This window comes from Carassius auratus, chromosome 10 (assembly GCF_003368295.1).
Source record: "Carassius auratus strain Wakin chromosome 10, ASM336829v1, whole genome shotgun sequence".
Classification (NCBI taxonomy): Eukaryota; Metazoa; Chordata; class Actinopteri; order Cypriniformes; family Cyprinidae; genus Carassius; species Carassius auratus.
In genome coordinates, this window is record NC_039252.1 from 9,285,870 (window position 1) to 9,299,484 (window position 13,615).

Genomic DNA, 13,615 nt, shown 5'->3' on the forward strand with positions numbered 1-13,615 from the left:
TGTAAATAGGGAAGACGAATCACGCCCTCCTGATTATTTTCACTTTTGTTTCTGCATAAAAGTACTGGGTTTTTTTATGCTTAACTTAATATAGGCTACAGTAAATTAGTTTACTCTTAATCATTTTGTGTTGGAATAAGTTTTTGATTTGTTGCTGTTGTTTGTTTGTTTTATTTCCCCTCAGCAATCCAAATTTTGTCAAAGTCCCCTAATTAGTTTCGTTTGGTGGAATACAGTAAGACTACTTTGGGCTGTAATAGTGCTCTAACATCCAACAGATGGCAGTATAGACTCATCCTGAAATCACTGATTCTTGGACTTACACAGTTTGTAAAATAGTATTTTAATATAAAGGTGCCAACCATATTTAGAAACATTTTCAAAAACAGTCAATAGGATGACATTTTTGTTATTATCAGCTCTCTTTCCTCAAACTTATTTCAGTTAAATAAATAAATACATAATGTACATACATGAACAAATACATAAATAGAAGCTTCTAAGTTTAAACGTTAAAATCTCTACTCTCTCTTCTGTAATTAGATACGAATTCAATTACCATTCATCCAATTACACTATAATACAAGCAAACTTTTATTACAAGGTGTACCTTGTGAGATTTGGACTGTTATTAGTTCTTTGATCTCCTGTCACCTTCTGCAGTTTAAGTTCAATAACAGCTCCTCAACATCATTAGCCTTTATTCACCCAACTGTGAGTGTCAGAGAAGGAGCGTCTGTCTGAGGACTTGTATAGTAGTACTGCTTCGTGTGAGAGCACAGAGCCCTAAATAAATGATTATTACTGACAGCACTGAGTCCTGGCTCAACACAAAACACCATCAATTACCTCCCTCCACACACAGAAAGAAACACGGAGCATGGAATTCACAATCAGTGCAGGTGTGACTAAAACGTGTAGTTTTTTACCTAAATTAGAATATAGGCACAACAGTAAGCATGCAAACCATGCCCCCTTTCTTACCATCTTTCATTAAATATTGAATTAAGCTCCTCATCTAAAATCTTTCCATATGTATGCACTATAACACATCCCAGAGAGAGACTGCTTCATTGATTTTGTATGCAGTGTTGTTACACAAATCGAAGGAGAAGTCAGCATGAAGTTTTCTTGAGGATGGTACACTATTTCTGCTCTTGGTTCTAGGGAGTAATGACGTTAGGGGGGAACTGTGAGTGGTGTGTGAAGCTCAGATTCAAGGATCAATAAAAAAATGGAACTCTGATAAAAAGACATGATCAAAACTGACTTCAAGGATGGCATCCATATAATGAATGCAATGCACCTTTCTCATATACTGTGATGTCACATTTCCACAGTTATTAACATGGTAAATCTAATACATTTTTACATTTTCTTTTTTTTTTTTTAATTCAATGTGGAGTTATAAAAGTACATATTGTTTTGTATTAACTTGGCATTACAGAAAACAAGTTAACACTGCTGCATGAGTGTTTCTAATTCAACAACAGTGGGAGTGAGTCTATTGTGGGATAGAAAGGAAAATTTTGCTCACTTCAGTGTCATTCCAATCCAAACCCTGTATGTTTCTTTGGTAGAACACAAAAGATGATGTTTGATTTTCTTTTAATGCTATACAGTGTTTGTGAACTGGAGCTTGTAAGCTTCAGAACAGACCCAAAACAGATACAATCTCATGTTTTCGATGGCACAACCATTGAACGAACAAACTGTTGCCTAAAGATGCTAGGGTTTACCATAATGTAACTCTTGGCTTTTAAGGAATAGTTCATCAAAAATGAAAATACACTCACCCTCAGGCCATCCAAGATGTAGATGAGTCTGTTTCTTCATCAGAACAGATTTGGTGAAATTTAGCGATGCATGACTTGCTCAATAGATTGCAGTTATTGGGTGCCATCAGAATGAGAATTCAAGCAGCTGATAGAAACATCACAGTTATCCAAATGTAATGTACGTATACACAAGATGAATGTTCTAATAAACAAATCCATTATTAAGAGGTTTTTAGCCTAACAAATCGTTGCTTTCAGCTAACTAGTTTGTCCTCTCCATAATATTGCATTCTCTGGTGAAAAGGTTGTCTCATCTGAATCAGGAGAGAAATATGCACATATCAAGCACTGTTTATGATGAATGTGGACTGGAGGTTTTAAGCTTCAAAACAGACCCAAAATAACTAAAAAAGAAGTCCATATAATATTTGTGAGAAATTCAGAGTAGTCATATATGTACACAAATCATTCAGAACAGTTTTGCAAACTGGATCCACCAATTCATTGCTAATGTTTGAGACAAAAGTATGCTTTGTTTGCTACCAACAACTGAAAAAAGAAAGTTCACCAAAAAAATGAAATTTCTTTTACTCATTTCATTCCAAAACGATATGACTTTTATTCTTCTGTAAAACATGCAAGAAAAGCCTCATTCATTTCATTACACTGAAAAGAGAAGCCAGGATACAACAGTGGTTTGGATTTTTCATTTTTGGACGAATTAATTTATGATATAACTCTCTATTTATGTTTCTGGTAAATATGCAAACACACGATTTAAGAATCCTATTATTTTTGTGGCTGTTTTTCCTCTTGCACTTTGGACTCAAGTCAAGAAGAACCCTTGACATGGTTTTGTTGGTGTGTGTATGTGTGTGTGTTGTTCATGGACACTAAAGTACTGTGTGGATTACTTTTCTTTTTCAGAAGATGAGTTATGACAGTCACAACCAAATATTACAACAAGACGCAAGTGACAGAGAAAAAGAGAGTGAGTTACTGAAAATGTCCTCAGCCCGGTGAGGTATGAAACACTGTGGCCTAAAAGCTGTCTGTCTCCTTCAGTTACATAACTATGTTGTTCATTCGAGTGTTAGTTTGCGCACTACGTAACTTTAACCCAAACACTTACAAATCTCTCTCTCTTGAATCCCCCTGCCCTTGAACCTCACATCATTGATTTTCATGTTGAATGTCCTTATGCCAGCATCTTCATTGCTTACTTTTAGTCTTTCATAATTAATGATCATAAAACTGTGCTCTTTTTTGCTCACAAGGGCGAAATTTTGATGGATTCACAGTTTCTGTTAAGGGCAGCCAAAATGTGCTGATCTAAGGGGTCACATGACACAAAGGACCAATCATTGGAGAGTTTCAAGGAGCATTTCTACTGCAATATTCAAGAAACACAAACTGTCAGTTCCATAAAGGCTTTCAGTACATTTTAAAACACAGATCGTTGTACATTAAAAATACGTTTTATAAAATGTATAATGTAAATATTCTTATGTAGCACATGCCTGATTTTAGATCAAATGTGAGAAATGCTAGACTGAAGGTTTTATATAATCATTCAGCGATACCAAACAGACCTTCATGCATAATCTCTCCAAAGAACCCCAAAATAATAAACACAGAACAATGCGAATCACACGAGACAAGCAACCAGGGGGAAAAGACAATCGCCACAGCGAGAGAGAAAGCAAGATTATGACAGAAAGAGCCCAGAGGAATTTCTCCTGGACATGGATGATCAGAACAGTGAAGAAAAACAGAGTGATTAAAGCACACAATCTCTTCTTTCCCAGGGGGAACATGTAGAAAACAATTACCCACGTGTGAATATGAGTAAAACAAGCATGTCTGTTACTCTTAATGTAAGATGAGCTCCAAAAGCCTCGGATATTTCTGAGCTGGGTGGTGTAAAAAGGCTGCACAGTGGATTGTGTGTTTCTTAGAACTGTTTATAAAGTGTAGAGAGAAAAAGAGGAGGAGAGACAGGAAAAGAGAGAGTGACAGGGGAAGAGAGCAGCATCACATGGTTTCATTCAGGGGCATGCATGCGAGTCAGGATCTAAAAGATAGAGTCTATTTTTACTTCAGGTGACATCAGGTTTAACACTGTTTTGTCCAGCACACAAGGAAAAAAACAGATAAATGCTGCATTGCCATTATTCTATTCTAAAGGAATAGTTCATTAAAATTAAAATGTAAACACCCTCAGAGTTTGTTTCCTCTCCATGCTTTCTCAAGCAAAAAAAGTCATCTCATCTAAATCAGGAGAGAAATATGCACAAATCAAACACCAGTCCTAAATAAGTACGTCAGTGGATTTTGATGTGAGCGGACAACAGGAGATGTTTTTTTTTTTTGTTGTTTGTTTGTTTGTTTTTCATTGGAGCATGCATTATTATGGATTATGAACTTGAATTCTGGCCAGAAACAATAGTTTAAAATTGAAATGCCTTGATGGATTTGCTTTTTACAGACATACAGCTTTTCACCTCTCGAGACATTAACTGATGGACTGCAGTCATGTGGATTATTGCAATGTTTTTATCAGCTGTTTGGACTCTTATTCTGACGGCACCCATTCACTGATCCTTTGGTTCGCAAGTGATGTAATGCTTCATTTCTCCAAATTTGTTAAAAAGAAGATTCGCTTTCTTTCTTTTACGCTTGTTTATAAGCCTCGTAACATGTTTGTTCATTTAAAAGTACTCAGGCATCTCGACAAAAAATTATCACAAGTGGTGACATGAAATCATTTGAAAGGCATGTTAATGGTCTAAACTGGTTAAAAAGACCATGATTCTAAAATAAGCTATTTGAATGCTTCTAGCCCTCACTATAGCATTCTTAGCTGACAGTATATGGATTTATTGCTCTGTTGAGATTTCGCTAGGTGCATATCTTCCTGTCAGTTTGAAACATTCCTCCAGTTTGCTTCTGAGATGTAGTGCCACAACTGTCTGGCACCTGCTATGTGTCACCTATCAGACCCACTTAAATCACACATGCTCTGTCCATTATCGCATATAACACTGTGCTAAATAGAAGCTGTGGTATCTTACTTTACATTGACTCTGTTTTCAGGTGAAGCAGGATAGTGGAGGGGTGGTGGGCTGCAATCCATTAGGTGTCATAGAGATTTATCATTTTGACTTGTGAGTGCAAATTAGTCTTGCTTTATATCATCATATAGTAATGTATTATTATCTCTCTTCATAAATTACAATACACTTATGTCATACCACCATCTCAAGTTATCATATTAACTTACTCTCTTGTTCACTCTCCCATAAACTAACTGAAGTAATAGCCATTGGTATTCAGATGTTAACACTTTTTATTATTTTTTCCCATTAAAACTATGTAACTACTTATTTAGAACATTTTTAAAACAAAATAGAACTACTTTGTTTTGCGCAATATATATTGATGCTTAAAACTTTAAAATCATTTTAATAGCTTGAGGTTTGGTTTACAGTCACCCAGACAAATAGACATAAAGACAAACTGCAAGTTGCTAGGGTATTACGGGAAGCTGCAAAATCCAGTTACCAAAAGCAGCATTGCTAATGAAAAAGTATGTGAACTCCTTTTTTTGTTGTTTCTAAAAGTAAACAATCAGATATGTTATTATAAAAAAGACAAGTTGACTTTTGTATCTGTAATCTCTTGGGTTTTGCTGTATCTTTTTCTTGTATCTAAATTGGAGCACAGCAAATTCACTGCAGTTACAGTTGATACGTGTTTGGCAGCTAGCCTGTGTCAATCAAAATCATGATTCTGTATAATTTTGCATGGCCTTGCTAAGTATTTTAAAGAGTTTTATTCAGATAGATTTAGTTTTTTAATTAGAATTTCAAATGTAGGCAGTCTAGAAGACTGTGCTCTTCAGAGCAGTGGGAATGAACAGGTGCTGAGAAGCTAAAGAGGAGTCTAAAGGTTAATTCAACAGTGCCGAGTGCAGTTCCTTGCCCTAAGCGTGTGTGCATGTATCACTGTGTGTTTGTGTGAGCCGTGGCAGCTTCATTAACTGCTTAGCAGTAAAAATAGCCTGAGATGGGTGTGCTTGGACAGTGTGATATAATGCAACACAGTCTCTGGTGTGAGTCGGTGTGTGGCAAAGAAAATTTTGGTGGGAGGTGCTCAGACTTTGTGGATACAATGGGATGGGGTGGCTTTTTTAATGGGCACACTGGAGGATCATTAGCTGTATGCAAACCATCAGTCCTTGAAGGAACTCTGTGTTCGGAACAGAGCATGAACTGAAGCAGATTTTTTTGTTTTTCTTTTCTGAGCCAGTTTCTACTTTACATATATGCATAAACTTTTATATATACAATCTGAGCATTATGGATAATTTTCTTTAAAATGTTTATAATGTTTATTATTTCATGCAAACATATGAAATTGAGCAGTAAAAAAAACTAAATATAAAAATAGATATATAAAAGTATTTCTCTCTCTCTCTCTCTCTCTCTCTCTCTCTCTCTACATATATTATGTTACTATTATTATTTAATGCAAACTCATGACACTAAGCAGTTTATACCATACAATAAATATAAATTTTTAAATATTTATTGTCATTTTTAAACTGATGAATGTTTTCATTATATATTGTTTGCCTTTATATTATTATGATATGCAATTTTACTAAATTATGATTAATTGTCCTGGTTGAGATATCATTATGGCTATTTCATATGTATTCAAATATAAAAGAAAAGAACATAATATGCATAAAATAAGCATGCATATAACACTAATGCAAGAACACATACTCAGATATTTACATATACGCAATATATATTATTTTTGACTCTTAAAATGCAGTTCTACTAAATGCACCCCAAATAAATACACTCAGCAGCTTGCAAAGTGATCGACAATCAGAATTGGGGATGTCAGACCTGCAGAACTGAAGCACATCTTTGTACGACTGAACCTCACTGCAGCTGTTCTGAGATTATTCTCCTGCTTTGAGTGAATCCTCCTGCTCTCTGCAACATAAGCTGCAAAACACAAGCAACCTGAGGTGCTTTACAGATGTCTGCCACAATATTAGTGAGCATTCATTTTTACTGCACAGCGTATGTGCATATTTCTGCATAATTATGTGAGAAGCATTTTTTATTATTATTATTGTTTTAGGCACAACAATAAGTGGTTTTTATGTTTATCTATGCTTATAAAAGATTCCGAATCTTGCAGAAGCAGAACTGAAATATAACAGGAAATCTAGACACTGAACACTGTTGAGATTCTATTACTTCGGTTATGTAAATCTCGTAATCAATAAAAACAAAACTCTCACTCTGTCTTGTTTGCTTTCTATCCACTTTGCACTTTCCACCCACACAGTCCAAAAATATTTCAATATGCAACGCAGGACATAAAAGGGCTTTTCTGAGCATGTCTAATAGAATAAGAAGCATCTGCTCTGGGGACATGATAAACCTAACCTTTACAAACCTCCCACTGGCAGAAATAATTTAAACAAAGAAACAAATATTCAATTATCACGTTACCGCTATATTTAAAATGACATTTTAAAAAACGTGGCTTCATGCCTAAAGATAAATTTTAACGCTCTCTATCTCTCATTGTGACAAAATATAAATATATAAATTATGTGGTTGTCAATGCAGTTTGTTTGGACTTGAAAATGTGAAAATGTGATATTGTGATATTGAGAACTCTCACTTTGACTGCAGACTGTGGTATCTTGGCACATCTGAGCACACTTGTGAGACATCTTCTGATACCCCATTGGGGACACATGTGAGATTACGAGGGTATTTTTCTCAGGAGAAGATAGAGACAGTGGCTCATTCAAATCGTTGCATATCTCTTTGCATTGCATCTTTCCTTCATATTTGCTTTTAACTTTATCTGTCTCATTCCTCCAGCATCGTCCTGCCATCTATCACAGCTGTCACTTCTCATTACCTCTTTCCTCTTTCTCTCTCACTTTCCTCTTCTTCTGTCTGCCTATTTTGGGTTCCCCTCAGCCAGGGCAAGAATGATAAATGAGCGCGAGAAGTTGGAATGGGTTGCGTGTGGGAATTTAGGGGTGGGAACAATGATATCTCAAAAACAAGCAGTATTGTACCTAACAATACAGTATTGATATTCTCACATTAATCTATATGTTTAGTTGAATTTGTCACATTCATATTTTTGGGGGAGAGTCTTTGACCACTATTACAAGTAAAATTTACATTAAAATAGGTCTATTCAGGCCAAATGTTTTTGTTATGCTGCTTGAAACTCCCACAGTTTTTTTTTTTTTTTTTTGTTTTTTTTTTGAACATGTGGTATGTAGGACAAACAGTTTTACTTTTTTGTTTCTGCACTGTCATTCTTCTGGTTGAGAAAGTGCTGAGTAATCGTAAGTCTTGCACATTTATAGAAAATAGCTTAGAATAGAATAGAATAGAATAGAATAGAATAGAATAGAATAGAATAGAATCTAGAAAACATAGAAGATCTTTAACAGAATAAAGTAGCATATAGAATAGAATAATAACTTTAGATGGACATAATAGAACAGAAGAACAGAACAGAATGGAGTTTTAACAAAATATAATCTAACAAATTAGAGTAGAATATAATGGAATGTAGCAGAAAATAAAAATAGAATAGAATAGAATAGAAACCTTAATAAAATAGCATCTAGCAAAATAGAGCAGGAAATCTTTAATGGAATATTACCTTTAACATAAGAGTATGATATATAAAAGGAACAAAAAATATTATATAATTATAGAGAGAATAAGTATAGAGTTAATAGAGATATAATACATAATCTTTAAATTTACTCATGGAACAGATTATAATTGAATCTAGCAGAATGCAACAGAAGAATAGAATTGAATGCAATGCAGATTAATATATCAGAAGAACAGATTGTAATTGAATATATTTGTTAATATAATGGAGTAGATTGTAACAGGGGGCTATACAATAAATAGATACTTTTACAGAAGTAGCAGAAGAAGCAAATACTTGAGAGAACCGAGTAGAGCAAAACAGAACAGATTCTAATTTATTTTTGCTCAGCTACTACAAGGGAAGTGTGAGATAGGTGTGCAAGAGTTGCTTCCTGAGAGAGAGAGAGAGAGAGAGAGCGAGAGAGCGAGAGATAGAGAGACAGAGAGAGAGAGAGAGAGAGAGAGAGAGAGAGCAGTAGTCTTCTGTTTTATGCTGCAGGGATCTGTCCAGCAGCACAGAGCAGTTGGAAACGCTGCAGCGGACCACAGACTTATTGCCACATCACCACACCACACCACTCGCACATACTCACAGACACACACACACACATACAACCAGAGGAAGAGGCGTAACCAGGAGGAGCATCGTCAAGGAAAAGGAAAGCCACTCTTTTGTCTCCATGGACACTCAACTTCCTCCGAGCAGTTCTTAGTCTGTGTAGCGTAGCAGCGGGCTCTTGCCATCCGCTTAATAATTCATCAGGTCGGTCTCTGAGCTTTGAGCCTGCAGCGCTCACTAACTTTTCCCCCTCTAACTTTCGCAGCAGTCGTCTGTTTCAGCATCTCTCCTTTTACACTTCATACGGTTGGCACAGAGGCAGAGGAAAACAGGTTCAGGCACATTATGAGCATCTTGTCTGTGTTTGTGCGTGTGTGTGAGAGTGTGTGAGGACAGGGGGTGAAAGGTGTGTGTGTTATCTGGGAGTCCTGCTCATCTCATCCTTGAACTTGGAACCCATTGTTAAAAGCGCAGCTCTTGTGGGACTGGACGAGTGAGAGGCGGCGTGAGAAGCACTCTGGAGGGCACGGAGAGACTCGTATGGGACGTACGTCTCGTCTGGTGAAAGCAGTGTTTGGGCTGTTGTAGGGGCTGTCTGTGCCCCTTGGATTCTCTCTCATCATGGCTGGCTGTACCAGCCGCTGCAGACAGGGGTTCCTAAAGCTCATTCAGTCCCTTCAGAGGCTTGTCTCTGGAACCCTCAGCAAAGGTAAGACACCTGCATTAACATTACACTCAAAGTAGAAAAGGGTAAAAAAAATAAACAAATTGGTGAGTACAGGTAAAACGGGACAAATTATTATGTCTCTCTCTCTCTCTCTCTCTCTCTCTCTCTCTCTCTTCAAAGATTTGAAGGTTTTTTTATATTGTATTCAACATATTTAAAAAAAATATATTACATTTATCATAAATTTATATTTTTCAATATATTTAATTTAATATATTGTACTATGTTACAGTATATTCAATATTAAGTTTTTTTATATTATATTTTACACAAAGTATTTATTATTAAGATTATGTTAAATAAATAAAAAAAAATTATGTTTACTATAAAAATCGTGTTGTAATGATATATTCAGTTTGTAATATTCTGTTTATGATAAGGTATGTTTACAGTAATTCTTTTTTTTTTTACTATATTAAATATAAAGATTTTATTTTTAAAATCATTTTCAACATGTACTATAAAAATACTTTAGTATTATGTTCAATATAATGCTTATATTTATTAGTATTTAGTATTTTTATTTAATACTTAATAACATTTTTGTTGTAGTATGTATATAAAGATTTTATGTCAATACTATTTTATTCCGTATAAAGATTTTAATATATTTATAATAAGGTATTTTATATAAATGTTTTTTTTTTACATTATATTAACTGTATCCTTATATTTAATACATATTAAGTCTATCCTATTTTATATTTAAAATGACGTAATTTGTTTTAAATAATATTCTTAATAATGTTTTTGCTGTTTTAATATGACATTGCATTATAATATTTTATTTTAATATATTCAATGCAAAGTCTTTTTTCTTAATATTCCTTAATTTTTCCTTTGCATAGTGTAGAGAAAATATTTAGCTATTCAAAATAGTATTATTTCCAGGGACATGATTGTATTTGTCATCATATATTTAAAAAATGCAAAATTTTGGATAGTGTCCAAATTTACCTGTATTCACATTGTCTGTGTTTGATTATTTGTCTGTTGTTTCTCTTGTGATATTTCAAGCTGTGTATCATAGCATAGGAATTCCAGCACCTCACTCTTTCATGCTTCACCTGGAATCTTTCATCAGCACACATTTACACCTCCTTTCAACTCATATGGAAAACTCCTCCTTTTGTCTTTTTTTTTTTCTTTGAAGATCATTCAGGGTTCTTTGTTTGGCAATATTCTTAATTTCTCTCTTTCATCCCTCTTATCTCCTCTTTTTTTTTTTTTTTTGAGTACCGCAGCGTCAGCATAAAAGCACTGCATGGTTTGTCTCCATGCAGACGGGGCCCGTGGAGATGCTGGAACCAAGCAGTGGCTGTTTATCTGCTGTCACTGTGCAGAGAGCCGGAACCTCACCGTGCACTGCATGATGAACCCCGCTATCTCTCCACTCCTTCATTATATGTTCCTCACAGATAGATACTCGTCCTATATACAGGGGAGTAGGAAGTTAATTTAAAGAAGATATTGAGGATTTGGAGCCACAGTATAGAATTTAAACCAGTCTCTCTAAACCACTATAGCAGACCACAAAGCACTAAAGCTGGGAAAAAAAGCTCTGACTCAAATATTTTGTATTATGTTCTCTGAGGCTGAGCTTATCTTAGAGTTATCAGGTTGTGTGAATAAAAATAAATAAAGCAGCAGATAAATAGTAGATAACCCTTCCGCCCTGAAGGACTGCACAAGATTCGGTTAGAGTAGAAACAGAATAAAATGCAATACAACACAGTACAATCTTTTGCAGAATACAACAGAATATTGAGCAAAGTAGCATAAGACAACAGTTGAACAAATCATTAATAAAATTAAATCTATTCTTCACTACAGAGAATGATAGATCGAATCTATACATTAGAGTAGTTTGGAAACTAAAACAAGAAAAGAACCGTTAATGGATTCAAATAGAATACATATCATATATATATATATACACACACACACTTTTTTATCAGAACGGAATAAAATCATTAGCAGAATATAAACAGAAACTTAACAAGAACAGAACAATATAATTAAAGTTTGGCATGATAGAGTACGATAACTTTTCTATACGATAGAGAAGGATCAAATATTTAGCAGAACAAAAGTAGAAAAAGAATGGAAATTAAATTAAATAGAATAGAATTTTGAAGAGAATATTTAGTAGAATGGAATGAATAGAAGTGCAGGATATTTATAGAATTTTAAATAGAACTGTACAAAAAGATACCATTCCACACAATCATAATAATAAAAAAGTAAAAATGGTAATTGCGACTTTTTATCTCACAAGTCTGATTTTGTTCATCACAATTCAGTCTTTGTTCAGAATTCTGAAATATAAGTCCTTTTTTTTTGTTGCGAAAACAAAACAAAACAAAAAAAAACTGTAATTATGAAATGTAAAATCAGAATTGTGAGAAAAACAATCTAAATTGTGAAATATAAACTCTGTATTCTGTTTGTCTCTCATTTCCAAAATAAAAAAGGGATGTTGTATCATTTTAGAAGGCTGATGCTCAAAACGCTCTGGCTAAACAGCCTTGTTTAAGAATGGATTTGTGTCATATGTAATGAAAGCTCAGTGGATAGAGTGTGAGGGAGTGTATGTGTTCATCCATCATGGTTATTCTAGCTGACTGCACTTTACCTCAGTCAACCCATTAATGGGTTAATGATGACCCTTCATCCCTTCAGGAGCAGATAATCTGATGTTGAATTTCATGAATTTCTGAGCCTTCCCTTCTGCTCTGCACTAAAAATGCCTTATTTTACACACTTATATTTTACTCATCCATAAATTCATGCTGCATATTTGGCACATTCTGCATCCACATCTTCCAGCACAACTTGCTTCCTATGACTGTTGGAAAAATCAAGAACACTGCAGGAAGAAATAGTATTGCCCATGAACACCCAATCAGAAGCTGTTTTGTTGTTACCATTGGCAACCGTGAGTGCAAATGACAAGGTCAGTCAAGCACATGGCAGGGTGTAAGTGTTTTGTTTAAGTGCAGGGCATGTGTGTGTGCGTATGTGTGTGTGATTACGAGTGACAACATGGCTATGCTGGTGTTACTGCAGTTTTACAGCTCCAATAGAATGAGCCTCTGGGGGAAAGAGAAAGAGCATTTGACATTTTAAAAGAGTACAGGGTCGATCAATCCTGCCAAATTCCCTTGACATGCTGTAAATTTCCCGTTATCTGCAGAAGTACTGTAGCACACATGAGAGTGCATCCATACACCAGCTGACGTGAACCCTTATGATTGGAGGAATGAATACTGATGCAGACACACTTGGAGTGGATATGGCAAAGAACATTAGAAAAAGAGGGATGACATACCTATACATACAATATACATATATATCTATATGTTTTCATTCCTAAAATGAAAAATTACCATTTACTCACCCTCATGTTCCAAACTTGTCTTCTGTTGGGGAAAAAAAATCTATTTAAAATATTTGTTTTTTCTAGACACAGTGTAGATAAATTCAGGTTTTAGTTCACATTTTCTCCCGTTCAGTTCGGCGCACATTTCTGTAAACTTCAGTTACTGAAATTCTACGAAGTGTAAATATACCAAAAGTAGCTAAAGCTACAGCTGGTTGTTAATGACATATTAAAACATGTATTAGAGTTGTTTCTTTTCTGTATGTGCGGTGCAAGAAATCATAAGAAAGTTTTGATTAGTGTTCATTAGTGTTGCCAGATCTAACTAAAAACAAATAAATAAATTCAAACATGTTATCTTGGAAATAAGCAACATATGAAAATATAATGACCTGCACCCTTTCCACTTTATTAACTCCATAAACTAGATCACCAAGCCCTAAC

At 34.8% G+C, this 13,615-nt stretch overlaps 1 protein-coding gene across 1 annotated transcript in view; it reads left to right on the forward strand.

The window, feature by feature from the left end:
- Window positions 1–9,233: 9,233 nt before the first annotated feature.
- Window positions 9,234–13,615, forward strand: part of LOC113109748 (Kv channel-interacting protein 1-like) — a 29,303-nt gene continuing 24,921 nt past the window's right edge. The window contains exon 1 of the mRNA XM_026273491.1: window positions 9,234–9,771. Within this exon, the coding sequence (XP_026129276.1) occupies window positions 9,684–9,771 (88 nt within the window). The 5' untranslated portion in view covers window positions 9,234–9,683. The remainder of the gene's footprint in view (window positions 9,772–13,615) is intronic.